At 39.6% G+C, this 26,790-nt stretch overlaps 1 protein-coding gene across 10 annotated transcripts; it reads right to left on the bottom strand.

Annotated features, from left to right (window-relative positions):
- Positions 1–9,203: 9,203 nt before the first annotated feature.
- Positions 9,204–26,592, bottom strand: phospho2 (phosphatase, orphan 2). 10 transcript variants are annotated; one of them, XR_005893901.1, is made up of 9 exons: positions 26,508–26,592; positions 25,897–25,974; positions 25,599–25,693; positions 24,933–25,480; positions 23,833–23,918; positions 18,716–18,788; positions 16,105–16,234; positions 14,660–14,816; positions 9,204–12,272 (listed from the first exon to the last, which is right to left on the bottom strand). XR_005893901.1 is itself a non-coding variant. In XM_041035125.1 (7 exons), exons 2-7 carry the CDS (start codon positions 25,965–25,967, stop codon positions 16,166–16,168), a joined length of 942 nt encoding a protein of 313 aa, XP_040891059.1. In that variant the 5' UTR covers positions 25,968–25,974; positions 26,508–26,592; the 3' UTR covers positions 15,057–16,165. The 10 variants fall into 10 exon arrangements, 3 of the variants coding, with proteins under 3 accessions (XP_040891059.1, XP_040891060.1, XP_040891061.1); XR_005893904.1 differs by having other exon boundaries at positions 14,660–14,806; XR_005893916.1 differs by having other exon boundaries at positions 18,716–18,785.
- Between the last annotated feature and the right edge of the window lie 198 nt (positions 26,593–26,790).

The raw sequence follows: 26,790 nt of genomic DNA, 5'->3' as shown, positions 1-26,790 counted from the left end.
ATAATCAGATCAAATGAAATACATATTTCTTCATGTACACAGACAAACGTAAAGTGATTGAAGAAATAACTGCATTTACTAAGAGGTAAGCAGTTAAATTTAATATATTGTTTGCATGCCATGGGAGGTTATACTACTGGGACTTCTTTTTACATATCTACCTGCTTCAGATTGGTGATGGTACAGATGTCTACTAAGAACTGATTTATTTAGTTATTAGTATTTTCTTCTCTAGTCGTTACGGTTCATCCTAAATGAGGCATGGATGTTCATACACAATTTCATGGCAATCCATCCTATGATTGTCAAGACATTTCACTAAAAAAGACAGAACTGTCAATCTCATGGTGGCACTAAAACAAAAGTCAGTATGTTTCACCCTCTGGGGACAATGAATATCTATGCCAGATCCCGTGACAATCCATCCATTAGCTGCCAAAATACTTAAATTAAAAGCCCAAATGTCAACTTTTGTGGTGGCACTAAAGGAAAAGTCAGGGTTTCACCAAAGTCAGTATGTTTCATCCACTGGGGACCATGGATGTCTGCACAAAATGTTACGGTAGACCATGCTGTTGCTGTTGAGATATTCTGGTTTCTACCAAAGTGGTGGTAGAATTTATTTATTCAGTAATTAATTAACTAATTACCAATAATAATATGACACTGAATCTGTCCAAGATAAAAGGTATGTCCCTAATTTACTGGTACAGATCTGTCAATGTGTGGTTTTTGTCATGCATTCAATCTTAATCTGGCTGACATGTTCAGTGTCACAGCTAATCAAAGAAATAATACATTGGTCCATGGGAAACTGACTCAACAGCCCTGGACTCATTTCTTCCATAACTAGTTGGGACATTTGTGGTCTGTGGTCTGAGAGCATGAACGAAGCCATGCCTTCAGACGAGAATGCTCTCCAATTTTCCAAGGAAACGCCACTTATTTCTGAGCTTCTGGCTCAGTATTCAGAGCTGTACTATGATACTGTAAATATAATGTTGGCATACACATCTGTGAGTGGGAGACTCCTATTCTCCCCTCTGTTCAGTTGTTGTAGGATTTTTGTTGGTGGTGAGATGAAATGTGGTGACAAGCAGATGAAACTGTACTGAAAGTATTAATATGTTTAATGACTAATTACATCTTGTCATTAGCTGGTGCATTGACAACAGCTAATTATAAACATATTAGTGCCACTTTTCGTTTGTTGCACAGAGCTACAGACAAATTGTGACAATATCACAAAATTATTCTCGAAGAATCAGTTAGCTGCCACTCAGCCACAATGGGTCCTCCATGTTTTGGTGAAACAGCCCACTATCCTTGATGTCCATCAAGGTGATTCTATGCCTCACGATTTACATTTAGTGCTAATGCAGAAATCAGTGTTCCCTAAATGTAACATGGTGGAAAAGTGTGGGGGTCAGGATGGTGGATGGGTGTGTAGTGATTCTGACTTTAATGCAGATAAGGGTTTCCCGCCTGTCACAGATCTGCAGTTAAGGTTTGCATTTTGATTAACTTTAACCGGGTCGTTGACTAAACTTAATCATACCATAGATGCCTTTAGCAGGAATCATGGAAAACAAGACTTAAAATGTTGTTATTGAATGTTCTGGAGATTTGCAAACTAGTCCAACACCAGTGTTAGTGTGTGGCAATAACTTGGACATGAAAACTACATAATTTGAGGATTAAAGCTGATTCTTCACCTTGGACAAAAAGATTAAAAAAAAAATCTTAATTCTTATTCTCCATGACAACTGAGAAATATCCATCAGCTAATGATAACCAAGAGACACAATTAAAAGCTCAGAAAAAAAGATAAGTGGATGTTGAGCTGAGTGGGTTTGACAGTTTGTCAAGCATATTCTGGACATTTTTCTCACCTGTTGATAAAAATATCATCAACTGGGATATTTGTGGAAAGGCTAAAAACAGAATTTACTTCAAACATCACAAGGTTAATCAGGAGGAAGAGCATAGCGGTGCAACAAAGAGAAGGGAGGAGCATGGACGTCCATAAACTACTGCAATTATCTATCACCAGCATTTGTGTCAGGCTGCACAGCTGCTTTATTATCATGATCATTATTTATTGTTTTTATTAGCAGCTTGAAATTGTAATCCAAATTACATAACATTTTTATCTTCCATGAAAGTATATTCAAAGTTATTTTCAGTTAAAAGTGATATGATACACGCTTTGGTCATATTTGTGACTGAAGCCAAAATTTGCCAATGTGGTAAATAAAAGAACCAGCTATGTATCTCAAAGGACACTACCGCCTGCTCACCTTCAACAACAAAAGTTTGTTGAAGTCAGAAAAACAGATATTATGAAACAAAAATTTCTGTGGTTGGAGCAGATTTTTTTTTCAATTATGACAAATTTACATTCTCATTGTTATAGCTGTTTGTTTAGTTTCTAGACATTTCTCAAAACTGTAAATACAGATGCTTCTCTCCAAACAGTTACAGAGTTGCAAAAGCTCCCCTGTCTTTGACATTGTCCCACAATACATCCCAGGTGCAGGGCGGACAGGCAGTTGTTCCTGCAGAGGGACCCCATTCACCCACACCCAGTGTCCTGCAAGGAAACGCATACCTATCCACACCGCTTCCGTCTGAGCATCTAGGATCATTCCTCTGGCAATCGAGCAGCTTCCTCCATACTGCATATAGGGAAGGTTATAGAGATGGCTGAAGTAGGTGTTACTTGAACTGGGGTCTGTGGCAAGAGTCCTGCAGTGTTCCACAGCCTCCTGTGGAAGATCAGATCATTTTCATAACACAGAAATGCAGTTAGATAATAATGTGGCAGATTACCAACCACAATCTTAATCACATAGCAACACATTTTCCACAGTGCTCAGGACACCAGGCAAATCATGTCTTCCTAGTATTCAAATGTGTGTTGTGCTATGTAAATGTGAGCCCATTGTGATGGTCATGGTCAAATGGAGCAGTGAAAAGGAACTTACTTTCTTTTTGGGTGGGGAGCAGTAAAATTAACTCTGAAACTAAGCACTCATTTTAACAGAGGGGTGAGAAACACTGAAATTAGTTCACATCAAGAAGACATAATGCACATATCATAGACATATGACTTAGCTTAGGTAAGCTAAACAAAAACTGCTTCTAGTGCGTAAGCATATAAAAATATACAGTTCTAACAATCTTATAATTTGATACAGATCACTGGTGAAGACTAAAATATTGCACCCTGAAACATTCACAGATCTAGAAGTTTATGTTCACATTAAAAAATATCAAATATGTGATTTAAACACTGACATGACAGAGACAGACAGATAAACGGTGGGAGAAAAAGCGAAATTATTTCAGATCGAGGTCCATTCTAAAATCTTTTGACAAATCAAAGACAACATACAACAGCAAGTCTAATTATATCCCTCTAATCTCACAAACTTTACAGTTTATTCTAGGCTGAGTTTCACAAACTAAAAATTCAGCACTCAAAAATATACTCAATATGTGGTGAGAGAGATTTATCCTCAACTTTTAACACAAATCTGACAGTCATCAAAGAGTAAGAACAAACAAATCTACATTCCCCTAGAAGGTCAATTTTAATTGACAGCCTGATAACATTATACACTTGTTTTCAGAATAAAAGCTATGCATAAAAGCATAAAAAAATCTATCAGAAAACACTAATTAAGAACAAAATAATGAATCAAAAATGATGGTGTCCCCCCTGCAGAAGGAAACTGCTTTTACCAGGGGCATCTGTTTGGAAGGAGAGGGTAAGATCAAGGTTGAGACTCAGAAGCACAGTCACTGCAGGGGGCCTCTGAGATCCATGAATGTCCTCTCCTGCTTTTCACCCCAGGTCAGCTTGGTTTTATTAATAGGGGTGAGACAAACAAGCAGAGAATTTTTTTTCACCAAAAACATTTTTTAAAAGGCAGTACCAGCCCACCATGTCCCATCCTGTGGATCCCAGGATCCAAATGCAACTCTCAACTCCCAGACTGAACTTTCCAGGGTTTATGGTGAGAAGTGACAGTTTGATGTTTTGCAAAACATCCTCCATGTGAATGGAGGCTCTTGCCATAAGTTTCTGAAGACGACAGCGTCATCCAGGTAAGCTGCTCAAACTGATTCTGTGTCAGAGAGAACTTTGTGACTCAAGGTTGGAGAAACCTGGTGTCTCCTGAGGCAGGTGTGTTGGTATGGTGGCCTGTAACTGTGGGGTGGCAGAGGAAAGGTCTACAGAGATGTTACAGAGGTGTCTTTCTCACCCAAAGCCTGGACAAAAAGGATTCTGATAAACATTAGATTCCAAGGCTCAGGAGTAGGCATGTATTACTGGTTAGATTAAGGGTAAGGTTGGTAACACAATCATTCATTTGGTGTCACCTGGTGAATGTAAGTTCGATAGTCACTCTGTGCTGTGCTCTGAGCTCAGTTTTTGGTCTCCACCAAACTCCTGGGGGAAATACCTGGATTCTCAGCTGCTAAATGCTTCACTGTGTTCACCCCTCACTGAGAGTGTCTGTATATTACTTGGTGCAGAGCAGGCAACTTACAGGGGGTTTTCTTAGTGTTTTCACTGAATACAGTTGCCTGTTGCTGTAAAAAAAAAAAAAAGAAAGAAAGCACTATCAGAACTGCATGAGTGAACCACAACAGCAAATTTTGTGACCTGACACACCTAAACGCTGAGCTGGAAGACAACATAAACTCATGTCACATCACACTGACATTTGCCACATTGCTGCCACAAATGTTTAAGCTGCTTTTTAATGGTGCAGATTTAGCAAAGGTCATCACACAAGCCTAAGGAGCTGGATAATCAGTCTCATTTCAATTATCTTCATCTTTTACATTTCCTTGGCTTTGCCTTGATACAAGCCTAACCTGGATGTGAAATACAACCCCACAGATACACAAGGCTCTCCTACAGCCCCAGTGTGGCTCAGCTGTGCCTAAAACAGAAGGGTCTTGATTTCTAGTCCTGCTTCAAGGCGAGTCTCCACGAGTTTGTGTTCTGTGAGCCATTTCCTAATCATATTCCTTGACTCATTCTCTAACCTCTGATGCCAAGCAACATGACAATCTTATCAGTCTGTTGTCATTCAAGTTGGTCTTCAGTCTGAAGACCAACTTGACGGTGATTTCACACTTTCTTAATAGGGCTGCACAATTTATAGAATATATCCTATTTTTCTCAGTTTAAAAAGTGTGATTGTATCTGATGGCTAATCATACATTAGCCATTTGCAACTAAATTGCAAAATTATTAGTGTACCTCATGTTACACATTGTGTAAATTACTCAACCCTGTCCAAGAAAAGGCATGACATGTGATAGTAAACTTACACAGCACAGAGGTGCTGTGTAAGTGCAAATGTTTACTATCACAATCTTCATTTTACTTTAATGATATGTCAGCGTTGAGTTCACAGTTTGTCTCCACTGCCTCAGAGTTGCCAAAACCCAGTCTGTGGAGATGTTGACAGTAGTTTTGTTTGGGCTGTACCTTTAAGCAAACATTGTGGCTTTTGCATTGCAAATAATAAGTGAACCATAAGATTCAAATGTGATAATGTGTGTGAGGATGAGGCTGTTTTGACTGACAGGGATTCTGAGTTCACAGAGGTAAAGATGAGCAGAGAGTAAATGGCAGCCTGCAGAGAGGGAAATGAAGGAAACGCTGGTACCTTAATTTACTTAAAACCATGTGATCACAGTCACGAGGAGATGTGTTAGAACTAGGCTTTATCTCTGTAATCGCTGCTTAGCTAAACAAAACTACAGGCAAATACCTGCTTTGCATCTGAACCATAGTGGTATTTTCAGCTGACACACATTTGCAAATATCCTGTGGATACAAATTATTTTTCACACTGACGAGTAGTTCATCACACTGATTTCTACATAACATGTGAGCAGTTAAGCGATGGTGGTCAGGATGGACAAGAAAAAAAAAAAACACTCTGCATTTCTCTGATCATATGGTCCAGGTGTTGTGAAGATGTGTGATACTAATGACAATGTTGGGTAGATAAAGTTGTTACTCTCCCCACCAGGCTCTTACCACACCACCTCTCTCTGGTTACACAGATGACACTGTGTGGTCCATTGATGATTTGTGATCTTTCAGTCACAGCATATAAAAATCACCTGAGACTTGCTTCATGAAAGAATTTATTTGAAGTAAAAGGGGACAGATCATAACTTGTGTTGTGTCTGTACAACACAAAATTTCTTTGTCTTATCTCTATTTTTATAAATTTTTTTCTTAACATCATACTGAAAGTCTTGCAATATTTTAATGGTCTGATATAGACATTTGGAGAAGCTCATGAACAGTTGCCAAATGTTCATGAGCATGGACAGCCTTCATGTGCAATATCAGATACTGTACTTTAATAGCAATATGTCACTTTTGTAGGACATTTGTACTTTTTTTGCACACACGCCTCAACCACTGATATTAGCTGCTGCAGGTATCTGTAATACCTAATTTGCTCCCAACTTAAAAAAATCTCATTTTACAATCTTCTATTGTTTGACACACCTTTCAGCAAAATCTCTCTCTCTCTCTCTCTCTCTCTCTCTCTCTCTCTCTCTCTCTCTCTCTCTCTCTCTCTCTCTCTCTCTCTCTCTTTGTGCATACTTTAAAATGGGTAATTTTGCCCTTTCCAGACAGTAGCCAAAAAATCTTATGAAATAAGATTTGGAGGAAATTCTTAATCTAACACTTACAAGTCAAGCTTATATCTGTGAACACTGGACATCTCACAAAGCAACCGGTGCGTGAGAATTCAGCCTCAAGAATGTACGTGTGGTCTCACGCAATGGACCAAACACTGGTATAGCATCATTTACGTTTTAACTAATCAGCCAAGCAATGGCCTCAGTTCTTGCCAGTTTGGCAAGAGCTGTGTGATGGTCAGGATGTGATGAGCAGAGTGGGCTGAATGACATCCAGCATCAAAGCTGCAATTAATCTTAAAGCATAAAGCAAGAAGCATTATGAGAATATTTAATCTAACACTAACAGACTAACTGCTTTAATGGTGTAGCCCTCGGGAAAATGAACTGTTGTAAACAAACACATTTTAGAAGACTGCACTCATACAGTAAATTATATGTAACATCTAATAAAGTCTTCAGGAATATCACTGGGACATGCTTTAAGTATAATAAGGACAAAATGAACTAACAATTGAGTACAATACAGAACCAGTAACATATTCACATCACTTATATTTAGAAACTTAAAAACTTGTCTTTTCAGGAAAAATCCTTTATTAATGTGATATGCTTTTTTTGTTGCTCTACCATGTTTTATCAGTTACATTTGTTTATTTTGGCTTTTATATCTTATTTTCTCTTGGGTATTTTAATGTATTTTATCCCCTGTACTTAGTTTCACTTTTCTGTACTTCTGCACTTTCTAATTCAGTTTTGAAATATGCCTTATAAATTAAGTATAGTTCTACTATTTACTGTATATGCTAGATATAAAAAAAGGCCACTAAAATTTGTAATAGGACCACGGAAAAACTGTACCAACTTACATCAAATATCGGAAGAAGACGACTGTGATGTTTCTTTAAGAATAGAAGCACTATGTTGTGCTAGTAAATTGCCATCCCAGATTTATCAGGCCAGCAAACATGACAACAGCCCACCAGCAGCCTTTTCGTTGGCTGAGATGAGACATGATCGCTTCTGAAGTGTGAGGACATTTTGGCACCGGCTAATTAATTGTAATAAGGCTGGCTGGCACATACGTTGGCAATGACAGCCATGGGGTGAGAGGCGAGGGCTCGGTTTTTCTACTAAAGCCAGTGTGGAGTTTGAGCCGTCAGGCCGCTGCGCTCCAGAGACTCGCTCTGGCACTCACCTAGATACACATCTGCTCTGATTAATCGCCTGCTTCGCCCAGTGCATACATTTCATTATCAGCTTTAAGTGGGCGAAAACAACAAGGATCAGGGCTTCGAGCAGAGCTGTGACAAGAAAAGATGAAAAAGGGAAACAGGAAGGGAATATACTGGGTGTGTAGTAGAAGTAGTTTTCCAGAGGTCCTCCTCATTTTTCCCTTAGCTATATTAAATAATTTTTGACCTTTATCAACCTCTATTGACAACCAGTTGCAAGTGCAATACCACAGATCCCATCTGCTCATACACAAGTCCTTCAACCCTTTTATCTTCTTGAACTACAGTGGCTTGCTATTATTGAAACAATCAATAGATACAACAAAAATATCTAGTAAAGAGGTAATACATCAAAATATGAAATGCTGCTTAGTCACATGAGCTTTTTAACATATGTCTTTCATGACATAGACTGCTCCCTTGTTTCAGTGTGCTGTAGTAGGATGGGGGGTTGCTTAGCACCTGGCTAAGTAAAGGTAGTGTTACCACTATGATCAAAACCCCTGTAAAGCCCCCACAGATGTAGTCACTACAGCAGCTCAGGGTTAAGAGCCTTGCTCAAGGGCAGCTCGACAAAAGGTTTTGAGAAGCATGTTGAATGCTACACACTTCCCAACCTTCAAAAGGTGAGGGGAGAAAAAAAAACCTGCATTCTGAAATCAGTTTCAATGAGGGGGCTTTACCCTCCACCACACGCCTGATGAAGGATGAACACTAACTCAGGCTACAGCCAAAGGTAATTCACAAAGATTCTCTTGTCCATCAGCTCTTTCATTGATTTTATGATTGTTCATGTCCTTGCTTGTCAAGAGCAAAGCTCCTCTGAGTTTGGTTTTAAAATGTAAGAAAAACTCAAAGGAGCATGATACAAACCATCTTCACTCACACAGACTTTGTGTTTCATGCCAAACCACTTCACAGGTTCAACATAGAGCAACACTGCCATCCCCTGGCAGCCTCTGTTCATTACTCTGACTTTTACCTATAAAGACTGTGCAGCAGAGGGCACCAAACTTTAAAGAAAGAAGAACAGTTATAAAGACCCTCAGATCACAGCACTGGAACTCGAAATGAAATGGGTCAAGGAGATTTAGATCTGGGCCATTATTGTCAAAGAGAACAATGAGCATAGACTTGGGAGTAATTGGTAGAAAAGGGTAAGCATTTGTCATGTTAGTTCAGACTGGGTTCTGTGCATACCTAAAATGGTTTCACACAATTTGCAAAGGCACGTTTGCTTTAATGCACCTGATGCCATATTTATTATTTATTAAGTATAATTAATATGTGTCACCCTTCAGTTGCTTGCTAAAGACCCTCTTTCTCCACTTTAAAATATCACAAACTTAAACAGTGAAGCCCTAAATTATATTACACAATAACAGTGGTGATTTCATATGTAACAATGAATTACAACAAATGTAAAAACTGAGGGAGACATTGATGTCAAAGCATATATTTCACTAAAAATCAAAAATATCAACCTCCTTGAGGCACTAGAGGTAAACTCAGTGATCACCAAAACAATTTGGCTTTATTCTTTGGGAACTATGAGTGACTGTAAAAAAAAAAAAATACAATGAATGAGTATGAAAATCTATTCAGTGGCTGGTGAGATATTTAAGTCTGGACCAAAAGAATATCACTATACCAACAGACTGACACCACCACCCCTAGAGCTGTTAATAGCATGGCTAAAAATAATAATGAAAATAAATAAATAAAAAACAGTAGCATTGTTGTTCTCGTATACAGTAATAAAAATGAAACCAAAACTCACATAAAATGCAGCTCTGTTCATATGAATGGTTTCAGATGTACTGTATTTAAGTGGTGTAACTCTCCTTTGGGTGGTATCACTTCTCTGTGGTGATTAGTGCAGGACGGTACAGAGACAAACATTAGGATGAGGCATAGACACAGACACAGATGATCGGAGATCTGTCTGCCTCTCTATGTCTGTCAGTCTGTCTTCACCTGTCTCTTTCTTTTACTTTGTTGACTCTCAAACAGCCAAACACACTCACAGAGCCTTGTTTTCAGAATAGATAAAACTCTAAATTGATTGGGAGACATTGGGCAAACTTGCTTAAGGATACCAGGTAACCAGACTGCTGTAGTTTGAACTTATTGGAGGAGCTTTTCTAGAGGCAGAAACGACCTCATGTTTGGGTTAAACCTCTCAGAGCAAAGCCCAAGAGCCTCAAAGTTTTGTCTGTGTGTCTGTCTACATAGCTGACAGAGCAAACAGACTGAAGCTCAAAGGAAAAGGTAAGAGCTGAGAGAGGAAGTAAAAAAATAAGCCAAATGAGGGCTTCATTCATGAATTCATGCCATCTCATGAATGAATGAATGAATCAAAATAAAAAGGGCTCTTAAAATTCCTAACACTACAACTTTTATTTTGCTTTCAGGGCCTCTTCTATTATTTACTTCTTTGTTGAGGTGGAGTGAACAAACATCCGTCAACACTAAACATGCTCATTTCTACCTACATTGTGTCACCCATGTTTAAAACAAAACAGTGGCAACAAAAGGAAACAAACAGTAATGATGATGAACACATGAACGCAGAGTAGATCTTTTTCATCACAGACATTTTGACATGTTATAGCAGGAAACTGCTGCTGTATAATTTAGAATTAAATAAGGCTGCACTCCACTTTCATGTACAGTAGCTTTACCAGTTTCAGGGTACTGCCAATGAGCACACTGCCTCGCTGACGTGGCTTGAATACAGCCAAGACACTGTTAATGGTAATAATTACACCTGTGCTGTTCCAGCTACAGTACATTATGCAGTCTCTTGCTATTAACTGAAAAAGCATAGTCTGCCAGATTTTGCAGGTTTACCTGTTAACCTATTTATCTGACCTTTAAAAAAAAATCAGCAGCAGTATTTAGGTTTCTTAATTCTGCTGCGAGTTCAGTCTTTATCCTTCTCATTTGACAGTTGCAAGTTATTTGTCTTTCACCCATTAAAGCAACACTTTGTAACTTCTGAAGAAGAAATATCACAATGTTGTCTCATAAATGAAAGGTTCAATTAATAAACTGACAAAATGTACTCTTGCTTAATTCAGTGGCCTCAGGGATTTTGGTGTTACTGGTACTGTTACTTCGCCTGGTAAAACCAGAGGCCTATGGTGGGTAGCATTAGCTAATGTTAGCAAAATTTAGATAGATATTGTTGTGTAACTGACTCAGTCACAATGTTTACATTTTATTGTTACCATTATTCTATATTATTAGCATTTGTGGTCAAAGTGGCTGCTGTTCAGCCAAAAGCCAGATAACCTCGCTTTAATGGTTAGACATTTTGACACTGCCATGTTGGACACTTGAATAGAACAGAGCAATTGTTAGTGTTAATCACAGTTCCACCTGTTATTTTCCCGTTATTATAGGTCAAAATGTCTTCTATGAAATTTTGTCATGTCAATCTGTAGCAGGAAAGACATCAGTGACAACTATATCCCATCCAGATAAGCCAGTTCCAGTCTCCCGTACTGGGCATGCTGGCTCACCGGAACACTTACTGGAACAGAGCCTTCATTAATGTTATTACTTACACTTGCAAATTTCCTGCTATGACAAGACTTAAAGGAACAGTCAACATTTTGGGAAATGCAATTCACTTTCTTGCCAAGAGTTAGATGAGATCAATGCTATTCCCATAACTGTTCATTAAATATGAAGGCACAGCCAGGAGATGGCCGGATTAGCGGAGCAGTGACTTCCTGTGTTAATTAGCGAGCTTTAGCTGTGCTGGATGGAAGATTTTCTCACATTTGGATTCTCTCAAAAAAGAAGAAAAAAAGGCATATTAGAGATAATAGAATGTACATGGGCAATAAACAGTCCTTTTCCATCTTTCCTACAGGCAGTTCAGGAGACAGACCCTGGGAGAACCATGTATATTACAGTAAAACTCAAACCAGAGATGCCAGACTGGGAGCTGTTAAACCAGGTCACCCATCTGGCACTACAATAATTCCAAGGAGGAGTTGATGCAACATCTCTGGCTTACCTCTATCTTTCCACACTACACAAAGTTATAAACACAGATACAGCCATGCAAGCGCACTGCATCAGGCAGATCTCCAACAATCTCCCATGTATCTGCATGAGGATTGTATTTCTCCATGCTGTGCAGATACATCCCTTTGGAGCAGTCATAGCCCCCAGTGACGTACACACACAGCCCCCCGCCCCCCATACCCCTCTCCATCGTGCTGGCACCTGAGACCCATTCCTCTGTGAGCAGGTCAAAGCATTCAGGGAGGGTGGTCTGGCCTCCTACCAGGTACAGGCTTCTGTTCAAAGACGCCAGGCACATCCCGTACACTGCAGGGAGCAATGACATGACAATGACTGGGTTTAGATCCAAGCATTTTTATGTAAATACATTTATTGAATTAGAAAGGCTACATTTGAAACAGCTAATTTTGTCTTTCTGCACGTACAATCAAAGGCAGATTTAGTGCTCATGAAGCAGTATATTTTTTATCTCAGAGAAGTTTATTTTTATTATTGGATCTGATATCAGGACTACCTGGATGTGAGAAAGTGGTTTAGATACTCCTGGATACTTGTCGACATGCACCTTGTAACTCTGGATCTTGTTGTAGCTCCAGCCTCACTTAATAATTACCACCATAATTACCACCTTCTACACAGACGTGGTTTCATAACACAGATTCACATCAGTTTGTAGGAATAATTTGACATTTTGGAAAATGCCTCCTCTTCTGTTCAGTCTGTAGAATTGTGAACCTTTTTTTTAATTTTATTTTTTTTAGCTTCATTACATTTATCCGACAGCTATTATGTGTTGTACTGAATGCTTTTACTTGTAAGTGACCATCCACATTGGCAATGATTTCATCCAATTTTATCTATTTTATCACTTCCAGGTAAACGGTAAAAATTCACTCACATTGCAGGTGAATTGTTGAGTCAGGTTAAACTTTTTTGCCATATCACCCTGGGTGCTTATGTTTTGTTTTGTTTTGTTTTGTTTTGTTTTGTTTTTTGCCAAGAGGCTTCTGCATTGATGCACCTCTGCTGTGTGAACAGAGTGGCCTTGGCAGGGTTTATTTTTTCACACAGGGCTAATGTGAGTCTGAACATGGAGTATTGAAGGAGTATATATTGCTATTTTAACCTGAAGGTAGGACAATAAGCTGTAAATACAACAAGCACAGAGTTTACATGCACATGAAAAACCAGGTTACGTGTAATTGGAGAACACGTTTACATGCACTGTATTAACCTGGTTACTGTAAATCTGCGAATACACACAGCAGGTCAGCAATTCGACTTCTGTCCTACACCCAACTGTTTTTTGGAAGCATAGCTTTCTTATTTTAAATCTATTAGTGAGAGAAGATGCTGCTGTGCTGCTTCTTTGCTTCCTTCCTATTATCACAGTACAAATATTCCATCCATATTTTACAAATAGTCAAATATCCAGCAGTGGAAACAGACTTATTTAGACTTCCCTCCTTTGCGTTATAGTTTCATTCAGACTGTAAATACAAGGATGCAACTGTTTGAGTAATGATCTCTCCTTTGGCTTCTCATTCAGCTGCTACTTTAACTGTCTGCAGTCCCTTGTCATGTATTTGTAAAAAGCCGATTAGAAACCCAGTTACCTGTTTACATGGTGGAGAAGTCTTTCTCCAGGACAAATCTACCTTGGGTAATCAGGTATCCCTAATCCCCTGCCCCAATTACAGAAACCAGGTTCGTTGTTTACATGATGTTTAAGAACCCAGCTTACTGCACAAAGTTCCAACTGTTAATTGCACATAAACACAGTGATTGGCACTTAATCACCTTATAAAGTTCACATGGCATATTAGCAAACAGTGGGGTACTTACAGATCAGGCAGACATGGAGGAACATTAGTATTCATCTGGAGTCCTTCTGAGCACCTGATGAATGTCAGTCTAACATTCACTCTACTTTTAGATCTGATGTGGTCCACTATATTCACCAGCTAGTTGTTAACTTTGTCCTGTTTGCTGTTTGGTTTGTTTTTCAGCGAGGCATCGCAAAGGGTTAATGTCCAATGCCAGGGAAGAGAAATGCTTTGTTCAGATGTGAGTGTTATGATCCAGCCACCTGACCACTGCCTCTGACTCTACTTCCTGGTTTTCCTCTGCTAGGACAGTCTTCAGGCTGTCAGGGTCCAGCTCTAGAAATTACTTTTCTTTGATCAGCTCCTCAAACCTGCATCAGATTGTGCAGAGTCAGCCTTCCTGAAATAAAATTACTCAGGAATCTGCTACAGAGAATAGAATGACTTTGGTAACCATGGCTCACAGCAAAACTATATATGCACATAGCGACTATAATAAATGAGTGTGATTCATTATATCCTAGGAAAAAGCATTTAATTAAGAGTCAAGGTTTTAGACTGCACTCATTTGTTCATGTGTAAAATTTCTTTGAAGAGCCTCACCTTGAATGACTGAACTTTTCTTTTTTGAAGATCAGAGAAAAAAAACTGTGAAAAAATATTGTATGACATGAAAAGCGAAATCTATAATTCAAAAAGGTTGTTCTGCTTTCACTTTGTCTTAGTTCTAAAACTTAAAATTTTGACACAGCAAAAATTTTTTGCCTGGGGAATAGAGAGAGCTGATCTCTGACCTGCCTGGTAGCAGCCCGCAGGCTGCTTTGTGCAAGGTAAGGCATGTGTGGAGCTGGGAGAATGCCAGCATACCGGGGCAGCTGTCTACATCCAGCAGACGCACCAGGAAGGCTTCACAGGCCACCTTCACCACTCCCATCTGCCGCAGGTCAGCAGCCTTCAGCAAGCTCTCCACATTCAGCTGGGTTATGGTGAGTCGGAGGAGATGTAGTGCCAAGGCTGACAAGACCTCCACATTCACCACCAGCAGCCAGGGGAGAGGAGAGGAGAGGAGAGGAGAGGAGAGGAGAGGAGAGGGGAGGGGAGGGGAGGAGAGGGGAGGGGAGGGGAGGGGAGGGGAGGGGAGGGGAGGGGAGGAGAGGAGAGGAGAGGAGAGGGGAGGAGAGGAGAGGGGAGGGGAGGGGAGGGGAAGAGAGGGGAGGAGAGGGGAGGGGAGGGGAGGAGAGGAGAATGGAGTTAGGCATTTAGTTGTAATGGTTAAGATTAGGCTTAGGGGCTAGGGAAGGCATTATGTCAACAAGTGTTCCAACAAAAATAGAAGTACAAGCCTGCATGTGTGTGAATGTGTTCAAATATATGCAGTAACTATTGGAAAACAGTGGGCACTTTGTACAAATTAAGATATTGCCACATGAAAAATGTTTAGCACCCCCATTTTGGCTTTTGAAACCACTGCAAGTTGTAAGAACTATTATTATTCCCCTCAGTGCTGTGGAAATCCATAAAGGTGTACTTGGGTCATCCACATCCTCTCCTGTAATTTCATCATTGGGGACAATACAGAAGAAATGTTTACAATAGTGTAGCGACTAGTCACAGAGAACACAAGACCCTGGATACACCATGTTGGTTTTGGTTTTAATTTATTGATCACTTGAAGGCCCCCCCCCCCCCCCCCCCTCTTACTGGGAGGTCAGAGGTCAGGGAGAACAGCGCCCCTGGAGCTAGCGGGATTTCACCGTCTTCCTAAAGGCTTGTACAACTCAGCAGATGTTTGCTAATAAGGGCAACATGGGACATGAACCAAGGCTGTCCACCTTAATAACTGCCATTAAATTTGTAACATGTCCTCCAGTGGATAACAATTGCCAGCAAGGTGTATACAATGCTGTAAGCCACAATATGAACATGTATAATCCTGTCTGTGCTATTATTTTCTCATGATTTCATGTTTCTTTTTCATACATTTACATTCTTTTTAAACAGCCGTCCACACAAATCTGCATTCAAGAATGTTTTCCTTCAATATCTGAATCATGGTGTATCACTTACACCATGAGATGAGGCACATACTTGACTGGTCCTTGATTAGGCGGATGCAGATGTACAAGATGGGTCAAGGCTGATTGCCTGCAGATGGCAGAGGGGCATCGCTCTAGTTTCTTTAATTGACATAATCCATCCACGATGACCCCTTCCTCTCCCTTTCTCTTACATACTCATGAATACCTAACAAGGCTATTGGTCGTGAACAAGTATGAAAGTAAGAAGTATGAGCAGTGTGGACAAAGCGTCACCTTGTGGCAGTGCAGGAACTGGCCAGAGGAGCACTGCAGGGTGATGTCTGTGAACAGGCCGTCAGAGAAGAAGCCTCTCAGGACATCCAGCAGCTCCTAATGGTGGTCTTCTAGGTGACTCAGCTGTAATCTGTGTGTGGCAAGTCATGATAGTCATTATAGCTTTGGATTTTTATGTATGTTCTGTGATTATATTAATGAGCTTTCACCTTTAACAACAGGTAGATGTTATTAAATCCACAGGAAAGAAAAAAAGCTACAGAAGACTAAACACTAAAAGCACAAAGCACCAGAAGTTACAGTAATAATATGCAATAATAACATTCAAGAAAATCCCTGCAGCATTAATGGCAAAAACAACAGGCTCTACATAGTTCAGCTCGGGTTCCCTAATTTCATAGAACTGGTCTGGTTTTGAATGTAACATACATGTAAGGTACTAAATTAAACAGCGCTCTCTGCCAGCCCTTAATACTTGGGACTTTTCATTGATCCACTGCAATAAAACAGAGAAAATAAAATGAGATTTTAGTACAATCTCTTTCTGATGTAACATATCTGCTTGGGAGGCCCAATATTTTTCTGATTTCAGACAGCTCACTGAACCCGTATCTGAGTTAGAGCACCAATTTCTGTCTTGTATGTGAGGCACACAGGGGAAAGAGCAGGGTTTAAATGATGTCTACAGTTGGGGGAATATGTGCATTCTGTGTATAATCCTGCACTGTATTGCTTTGGCACGAATGCAAACTGAAACTGATTTAGCATGTCTCTGGGTATCTTCCCACTCCTCATCATCAATTGTAACAGATGGCTCCCTCGCCCATGTGCCCACAAGCCCCCAGGGTTGTCAATTTATGCTGTGCTGTGCAATATATTATTCCTTATCTGCAAATAAAGACATCCTGCCTGTTTATACTATATTTCTCAATCAATCGTTCAAATATCATTAGCGTACTATCAGATAATACGTTTTCAGTCATGCTCTGCTAATGCCGCTGTTACCACACATCAGACAACCCAGGCAGGAAAGCAGGATAGTTCACAGCAGGGGTGAAAACAGATCAGTACACAGCTGATATGGTATTTGGCAAATCTAGACCTCCCACAGAACCTGGTAGCTACAGTGCAGCCATCTTAAACTTTGGTCTGCGTTTATTCCATAAAAAGGAACTGAGCCAGCCATTTAGACCTCTCATCAGGCAAAGCATCAATTTAAGACAAGATAAGATACACCTTTATTAGTCCCGCAGTGGGGAAATTGCATAAGGCTCCCATGTGGCATGGCTTCATACTTGGTCAAATTAACTTTGTACCCAGAAAACGTATTAATAAATCACCTACATCAAGTAAAGGTATTGACAGCTATGGAAAAACATAGACTGCAATTGACTAGCGACCACTCCAGGGTGTACCCTGCCTCTCGCCCGTAGTCAGCTGGGATAGGCTCCAACTCCCCTGCAACCCTGAGGGATCAAGCAGTATAGAAGATGGATGGATGGATGGCAAAACATAGACATCTGCATTTAAGCCTATCTTATGATGTACACTATCGAGTTGCAAACCCTGCATACAGGGCGTAACCCTTGTGGCCTCTGCCAACAGTTTAATGGCAATGACAAACAAGAAGGACAACAAGGGGCAGCCTTGCCTTGTTCCACTTTATAGTGAGGAACTGTCTGATCTAAGCCCATTAGTCAAAACAGCTGCCTGAGGATTGTTGCACAGGACCTTGATCCATCTAATGAAATTGACACCAAGACCAATTTTGTTTAAAGTATAAAATTAATAGGTGCATTTTCCGCTGTCAGAGGTTTCCTCAGGATCTACAGAAAGCAGTTAAACATCTCTTTGCTGGAAATCCTGGATGGCACTGAGAAGGTGCCTGATATTGTTACAGGAATTTCACCCTTTTATTGAACCTATTTGATCTTCTTTTAAAATTTTAGGCAAAAGGTCTTCAAGTCGAGTGACTTGAACTTTTGTATCATAAAGCATCTTTCAGTCCACATTAAGGAGCGCTATGGTCTGTACAACAAACAGGACATTTCCCTTTTCTCAGAATAAGCTAAATATTTGCTTCCCTTACAGTCCCTTAAGGTAGTCCATTATGTAAAAATGAACATTTAAACATGTCATGTAGTGGGTTTTCTAATAACTCACAAGATTCTTTATAGAATTCACCACCAAAGCCTTTAGGTCCTGGGGCATTTCTGTCCTGAAAGGTCCTGGTAGCATTCAATACCTCCTCTCTGGAAATGGGGGTGCTAAAATCAGATTGCTGCTCTATGGATATAACAGGCAGATTGAACTGAGAGAATTCTTCCTTTAAGTCAAATGCATCACTTGGTTGCATTCAGTAGAATGTCTGAAATGGCTGAAGCTGATTGTGATTCTGCCCCTTTTTTTGTTGCCTCTTCAGTGTTAGCCTTCTATAATGAGCACATATTTGGTCATTGCATCTGTGCTGCAATGCTGTATTTTGGAAAATGAGAAATGTATCAGAAAAGAGGGATGTAAGTCGCTCATGGGGATTTATCAAGGATTTACCCTTTAAATATTTAACACCTCATGCATAATATATGGTATTATGGTAATATAATGTACATACATGCATCACTCCTGGTGTTAAATTATGGAGTCGAGTTTCTCCTTTAGATCTGGTTTTCCTCAAATAGCTCCTGCTGTAATACAAATGGCAAACACATTAGAAAATTATCAATACAACAACAGATAAGATCAGAGACAGGCATGCTCTACACATCCTCACCACACAGTTCAATAAAAAACAGCTTTTTGTGTTATATTTTCTAACACATGGACTTTAGATATTCCCTTTTTTTACTGAACTTTTAAATATGAGGTAAAATTAATTCTGTAGTAAAATAAGCAAGTGTTAAAATTTCCTAAACAAAATCATCAAAAATTTTAAGCATGAAACATCGATGTGAATGGACAATGACCTCTAGACCATGTGGACAGTTCACATGGTCCATAGGCTTTGATGTCAGCACATATACAGAACACCTTATATAGTAAGGCATCACTAATAAATCAACTAATATAATAACTAAGACAGGGCACATTGAGTTTTTAAAAAGTTCATTTTGTTGCTAATGTTTATGTACTTTCACTGGAGTAAAACTTTAAATGCAGGACTTGGAAAGGGAGGGTTGAAGTTGCAGTCTGCAGCCTCACCTCTAGATGCCACTAAATCCCACACACTGGTCCTTTAAAATGTAATGAAAGAATGTTAATGGCTGTAAATGTTCTATAAAAAGGAAATTCCACCCCAGGGTCCACTTACGCTGTTAGATACTCTGTGTTGTCTGCCTTGTAACACCCACTGTTCAGTGTGAAGAGGGGTGAGATTTTTTTGCACTCAGTGTGTACTTTTTACACATATGTGGAAAAATGCTCCCAGTTCCTTAATTAAAACTTAACATGGCTTGTGGTTGCAATGCATGCTGGGCGATTGACCATTTACATAATGAATTTGCTGTAGAAACAAACAGCAGGTTTATTCATGGACAACACTGAACGTGACACCCCCAACAACTGTGATGATTTCACACACAAATCATCAGGTCATGATGACGTAAATGACATTCACAGACACCAGCTGTTTGTGAACCATCTTTCTGGCCTGAAGACCAAACTTTCTGAGAAAACTAGTCCAAACTTCCAAGACGCGTATCCCAAATTGACAGCCTCCCTGCTGCGCCTTACTTATGCAACTAAGCATCTTCCTTAATACAACAAGCCTCATCTAAAGCCCCTTCCCTCTGAAGAGTGAATTCAGAGAGTAAACAAAGCCTGCTGAGTTTTGGACCAAAATACTGGGTTAGATCTTAGGCAAGGGCTGTTTCTGTGAGTTGCTGGAAGAAATTCCTCTTCAAAATCCCCATCCATTTGTGCCAGTCTATTGTTTTTTTGGGTTTGTTGTTTTTCTGACAGTCTTGGGAAGGAACATCTCTGTATTTTCACAGGATGTTTATTTAAGCAGAAAGGATAAATAACTTCCTCAGTAAGCCAGTAGGTGGCCAGTAAGCGATACCCTTGAACTTTCCTTTAGCGCCACCAGCAGGTGAAAGTTGCGAACATGGTAAAATAAGATGGAAAACATGGTTAACAGTATACCTGACAGACATCAGCACCCACAGAACCACAAGAATGGCTGTAGACTACTTGATCTTGTTCATGGACTGTGAGAGTGTATCCCTCTGTCTTTAGAATTTTAAAAATAGAAATAGATTTTTTTTTTTTGGATTATCCTTTGATTTGATTTACCACCTCACTCTTCCTCTTTTTCTTCCCAGAACATATTTTTCATCTGTCCCATTTTCCTCTAACATTTGTGATATTCTTTGTTTTCCACTTAATACACGATCACTTTTTTCTCTAGCAATTCTGTTGTTTCTCATATTTCTCACTTTTCATCTTTCAGCTCGGCTTTGTCCATTGCAGACATCATCTGGTACGGCACACACTGACAAGAAACTCAGGTTTTCTCAGCTGGTTAAATCTCCCCTATTCTCCATTATTAATAAAGGCTGATATATACAGTTGCAAGAAAAAGTATGTGAACACTTTGGAATTTCATAGTTTTCTGCGTAAATTTGTCATAAAATGTGATCTGATCTTCATCTAAGTCAAGAGTACTGACAAATATAATGTGCCTTAAATAATAACATTTAAAAAATTGATCCTGATCCTTCATGTCTTTATTGAGGACAACCATAAAAACCTCATAGTGCTATTGGAAAAAGTATGTGAACCCTTGAGTTAGTGACCTCAAAAAAGCTAATTGTAGTCAGGTGTCAGCATACCTGGAGTCTTGATAAGAAAATGAGTTTGGACTAGAGCTACTTTGACTGATAAAAACCACTCAAATTTTTTGAGTTTGCTCTGCATAAGAAGAATATGCTTATGTGAGCCATGCCTCGCCAAAAAAGAGCTTTAAGAGGATCTGTGATCAAGAATTGCTGATTTACATAAAGCTGGAAAGGGTTACAAAGTGATTTTAGAAATTCACCAGTCTACAGTTAGGCAAACGATCTACAAATGGAGACACTTTGGGACTGTGGCTACTCTACCAAGAAGCGGGACCCCAGTCAAAATGACCCCTAGAGGACAACCAAGACTCATCAGTGAGGTAAAGAAACAACCCTGAGTGACAGCCAAAGATTTGAAGATGTCACTGGAACTGGCTAACATCTGTGTTCATGAGTCTACAATACGCACAACATTGAACAAGCAGGGTGTCTATGGCAGGACACCGCAAAGGAAGCCACTGCTTACTAAAAAGAACATTGCTGCACACCTGAAGTTTGCGAAAGAGAACACCAACACTCCACAGCGGTATTGGCAAAATGTTTTGTGGACTGATGAGACTAAAAGAGAACTATTTGGAAAGAACACGCAGTGCTACATCTGGTGTACAAAGACCACTGCATATCATCATGAAAGCATCATCCCAACCATAAAGTATGGTGGAGGAAGCATCATGATTTGGGCCTGCTTTGCTGCATCAGGGCCTGGCCAGCTTGCAATAATTGAGGGGAGGATGAATTCCCAAGTGTATCAAATAATTCTTCAGGATAATGTGAGAATGTCTGTACATCAGCTGAAACAGCACAATGACCCAAAACACCGGAGCAAGTCCACAACAAAATGACTTCAGAAAAACAAAATCCACCTTTTGGAGTGGCCAAGTCAGAGCCCAGACCTCAACCAATAGAGATGCTATGGAATGACTTGAAGAGAGCCATACACATGAGACGTCCAAATAACATAACAGAGCTAAAGCAGTTCTGCCAGGAAGAATGGGCTAAAATGCCTCCTGAGCAATGTTCAGATCTCATTCACACCTACAGGAAGCGCCTGGTTGAGGTTATTGCTGCCAAGGGGGGGCCAACCGATTATTAATTCAAAGGGTTCCCATACTTTTTCCACTACCATTTTGAATGTTGGATGAGTGTGTTCAACAAAGACATGAAAGATCAGGATTTTTTGTGTTATTATTTTAACCACATTATATTTGTCAACACTCTTGACTTAGATGGAGATCACATCACATTTTATGACAAATTTATGCAAAAATCCTGGTAATTCCAAAGAGTTCACATGCTTTTTCTGGCAACTGTATTCTTGCAACTGTATACTGTGTGCTGTCTTATGTGTTTCTAATATTTTGTCCACTCCATTTAAATATATGAAGAAAAAGACCCCAAAATGTAACACAAAAAAATAATAATAATAATAATAATAATAATAATAATAATAACTATTATTATTATTATTATTATTACTAAATACTTGGCTTTTAGACTGATGTTTGATTGCATTACTGTGTACTGCTTTATTGTGATTATTCAGTGAAGAGTACATAATAAAAAATTATAATAATAAATGGATCCAAGAGGTTTACGGTTTAAACTGCATCCTTAGAGTTACAAGATTAAGAATAAAAAAATATATATATATTTCTTAGCATGTTGCCTCATGCCAGTGTCAACAAATCTGCAACAGAGGCTCTGGATTTAGTAAACCACTGGGGTACTGTATCACTGGAATTGAGTTTTACTTCATTTAACCTAAACTGTTAGTTCAGGTACTGCATATACCAGGGGTGTCCAAACTGTTCCACTGTGTGGCTGCAGGTTTTTGTTCCAACCAAGCAGCAGCACACCAGACCTGATTCATTTAATCAACTGATCTCAGTCTTCAGACAGTTGATTGGTCACACTGTGTGCTCTTCATTGGTTGGAACAAAAACCTGCAGCCACACCGGCCCTTTGTGGAACAGTTTGGACACCCCTGGCATATACCATCCAATACAGCAAATACACAGTTAACATCAAGATAGCTTGAGGTGTAAGAGAGTGTGCCACAATAGCTTGGAATTTCCTAGAGACTAGAAAAGTGTTTCACTGGTGTAAACACTGTTTAATTTCTTTAGTCTTATTTAGCCTCTAAGGAATCTGAGGTAAGTTAATTTGGAGGTGTTACATTAAAATAGTGACTACAGCCCTGAGCTAAAATGATATTTATGGACTTTAATTACAACATGCCTTTTTCACTGAAGCCTTTTTGTTGTGTCACAGCAGGACAAGCTCAGGTACAAAAAAATGAATGATGCCTGAATTAATTTCTCTGCTTAAAGTTCAGGGTCCTTGTATTGTTCACGCTGGCTCACTGTCACGGGAATTAGTGGGCTAATGCACCTGTACTTCCCTTACTGCAACAAAATGTCTACTATAAAAAAAAGCTCTGTTCCACCTGAATATACACTATACTAGTAATAAATCTATACTAGTAATAAATATTTATAGTCATAAAGTGTATTTGTAGGTTTTATCGTGTTTTAAAAGCATATTACTTAACTAAAATGTTCTGCGAAGGCTTCACACATATGAAGAGTGACGGATAAGTTTATGGTCTAAGGTAGGAGGAGTCCGTTTTAGAAAACCTAGCACATTGACATAGTTCCCTCCTACATTCACACACGGTGTCTTGGACCATCATCGTCATCACTGTCAAAATGGCGACCAGTGAGCTCCTTCCTCATCTTGGTGGAGAGGTTGTAGTCTGAGGGGCCAAATCAGGCCAAGTCAGGCCAGACCATGTAAGATGAGCTGAATAACTCATCACCTTCTACCTTAGGCCACAAAACGTATCAGTCACGGCTCGTAATTGATTTGATTACTGATATTTATAAAGTCTTACGTGTGCATATTAAGCAGTGAAGGGGTGGATAAAATGGTGTGTTTCACAGTGGTTGGAACATGGTAACCCCAGCTGAGCGATGAAACCTGAAAATTAACCAAGGGTTGGTTAGGTTAAAGGAACAGTTTTTGGGAAACCCACTTATTTGCTTTCTTGCCAGTAGCTGAATTTAAAACTTGATACCACTCTCATGTCAGCGTGTTAAGTATAGAGACAGAGTCGGGCGGGAGTTAGCTCAGCTTGGCAAAAACACTGGACACAGGGTGAAACACTAAGCCTGGCTCCGTCCAAAGAAAACAAAATCTGCCTACCAGCACCTGTGAAGCTGAATAAGAAACATAGGATGTTTTCTTTTTCATTTGCCTGGATTCAACAAACGAGAAAGGGGAAATATATGTCATTTAGCTGTACAAGAACTGGTATACTATTTTTTTTTTTTCTTTTTACCTTTGAACAGAGCAAGGCTTGCTGTTTTCTCCTGTTTCCAGTCTTTAATTTTAAACCAAGCTAACTGGTTGCTGCCTGTGGCTTTATATTTAGTGTACAGACATGAGAGCAGGGACAGTCTTCTCATCCAATTCTTAGCAAGATAGCAAATAAGTATTTTTCAGAAAATGTGAAACTTCTTTTGATGCACTAAAACAAGCCTGCTAAATATCAGGTTACTGCTCTTTTTTTCTGTAAACCCTGCTCTTGAAGTGTAAAGTCTAAGATTTCCCTGAACTTCACTTCAACAGATCCAGTTAGCTTGCTAGTCCTGCTTCTCCGGATAACATTTATGATTTTTACAATACTAATACTAATGACTGAATTAAGATCCAGTGTCCAACTTACATGTATTACATGTACATGTATTTGTAATTGTGCTCAGATTTGTGCGTTCTCCTCTGAATAAAAGACAAATCCTTGGCTATAACAGTACATTTGAAATTACAAATACTGTTTTGTTAATGTGACAAAAGTATTAACAATTACAGGCAGCAGCAAGTGCACTGTACAGTGCAGACTTAATATTTGCTACAAATGCAATATTTCAGTTAGAACTCAGAGGTCAGTCAGGCATTGTCCTCCATGGGCCCTGCCTACGACTGCATACTTGCTTTCACTTCCTGGAGGATGTCAGCGCCGCTGCTCCAGGCAAAGACTCTAGCTCTCAAAGAAGAGTTATCTTCCTGACCTTCCATTTTGGCCAGCAGTTTCTCCAGGGTGTACCCCTTCCTGGGCATCACAACATCATTACCTCTCAGACAGGAAGTAGGACAGAGATCATTCCCACCGTCTCCCACGTAAAATATCCGCTCGTACTCCACACCTCCATCAGACTGCTCTGACAGGTAATGCTCCAAGACTTTTTTCTTACAGAGGTTGATGGGGCAACTATTGCACTCATGAGAGTGGTAACAATGTACCTCCAAGTACCCGAGTTCATTGAACTTAGCCGGGTTGGTGAAAACCTGGTCGACGGCCGCCTGGAGCCCAGCAGCATGGAGGATCCAGTCTATAAACATGGAGTTGGAATCAGAGATGACTATGCAGTCGATGGCGCTTTTATTCTGTGATATAAAGGTCAGCAAGTCTGTCATTCCAGCTGTGAAGGGTATGGTCTCCATCACAGTTTGGATCCTGTCGGGGCTGACCTCCTGGTCTCCTGAATGGACAAAAAAAATTAAAAAAAGAAAGTCAGAGAACTGAGGAATGAGCAGGTTAAAGTAAGAAACAAAATGTGAACGTCCAAATATTTTGGGTATCTCTATGCATGTAGTCACCTATGTAGTTCATCACTCTGCCCATGAACTCAGTCCAGTGGCCTTTTCTGTAGGACTTCTTCACAGAGTCAGGAAGAGTCTGACCTGGAAGGCACCTGAAAACAGACATCAAAAGATCCAGTGTGGAGAAAATGGGACTGCTATTTATGATTAAAACACAGAAAAACACGTGGCATCTGTGGTTCTATACTGTCAGTGTGGTATTGATCTGGGGACACATCAAAACCTACACCTTACTTATGGTTTGTAATTGATTTTCAAGTGATCAATTAATTGATTCAGTCTATATATGATTTACCTGACCACCCAGGTATCACTGTTGTCATCAACCACAGTGTGGTCAAAATCAAACACCATCAGAGTCTTCATTCTTCACCTGGAAAAACACATAACAGTTTCAAATGAAGAAAAATAGCAAGACCCCCACCCCCGAAAAAAAAAACTCGTTACGTTTTCTTGCTGTTATTTTTAGATAATAAAGTTATTTTACACATGCCAAGTCCGGTAGTGACTGTAGGGGTCAGTTTAGCGTTATCTCACAAACCGTGACTGACTCCAATAACTTGAACAACCATCTCTTTTATGTCAATATACCACTTTTCTTTATATGCCGATTGTATCACAAGAACCCATTTAAAGCTGACATGTTTTGAGTTATTTTCTAATCACTATACAGTTTACACTACGCTTTAAATAACAGATTATTTATAAGGAGTCTGGTGTATCCGCGTCTCCTTACGAGTAAACGGCCTAGCACACCGGCTAATCTTTCCATTAAATTTCTGCTCTAACGCGTCATATCAAGCTCAAGAGTAGTAACACGTATTACAGTGATTTCTGCTTTAGACTAAACCCAGATTAAAACACATTAAATACACAATGGGTGCCGGTAATCAGCCGCAAATTTACCTGAGTCTGCCTCACATCAGCCCACAGACCTGCACGCTTCCTCTTCGTCGTCTTGTGTTACAAGAAGAGCAACAATTCTGGACTCATTACCGCCACCTGCTGGTCAAGTGTCAAAGCTGGGGTGATGCCTTTATAACAACTATTATAATACTAATGATTATTAATATAGCAGCAGTGCTTTCTATAATGTCCCGTATAAACATGTAACTTGAGACATTATACTAACTTAAACATTTTTTTTATTTTCAAAGAGTGTGTAGGGTTTGTTATAATGAATGATTTT

Source organism: Toxotes jaculatrix, chromosome 1 (assembly GCF_017976425.1).
Source record: "Toxotes jaculatrix isolate fToxJac2 chromosome 1, fToxJac2.pri, whole genome shotgun sequence".
Classification (NCBI taxonomy): Eukaryota; Metazoa; Chordata; class Actinopteri; family Toxotidae; genus Toxotes; species Toxotes jaculatrix.
This window is presented reverse-complemented; position numbering and strand designations above follow the sequence as displayed.

Excerpts from the sequence above, each read along its gene's own strand:
- phospho2 (XM_041035125.1), bottom strand. The coding sequence starts at position 25,967 with ATGAAGACTCTGATGGTGTTTGATTTTGACCACACTGTGGTTGATGAC. Across the intron at positions 25,694-25,896 it reads AGTGATACCTGGGTGGTCAG|GTGCCTTCCAGGTCAGACTC; the intron begins GTAAATCATATA and ends GTCTGTTTTCAG. Across the intron at positions 18,789-23,832 it reads TCACTGCTTAATATGCACAC|CAGGAGCTATTTGAGGAAAA; the intron begins GTAAGACTTTAT and ends TTTGTATTACAG.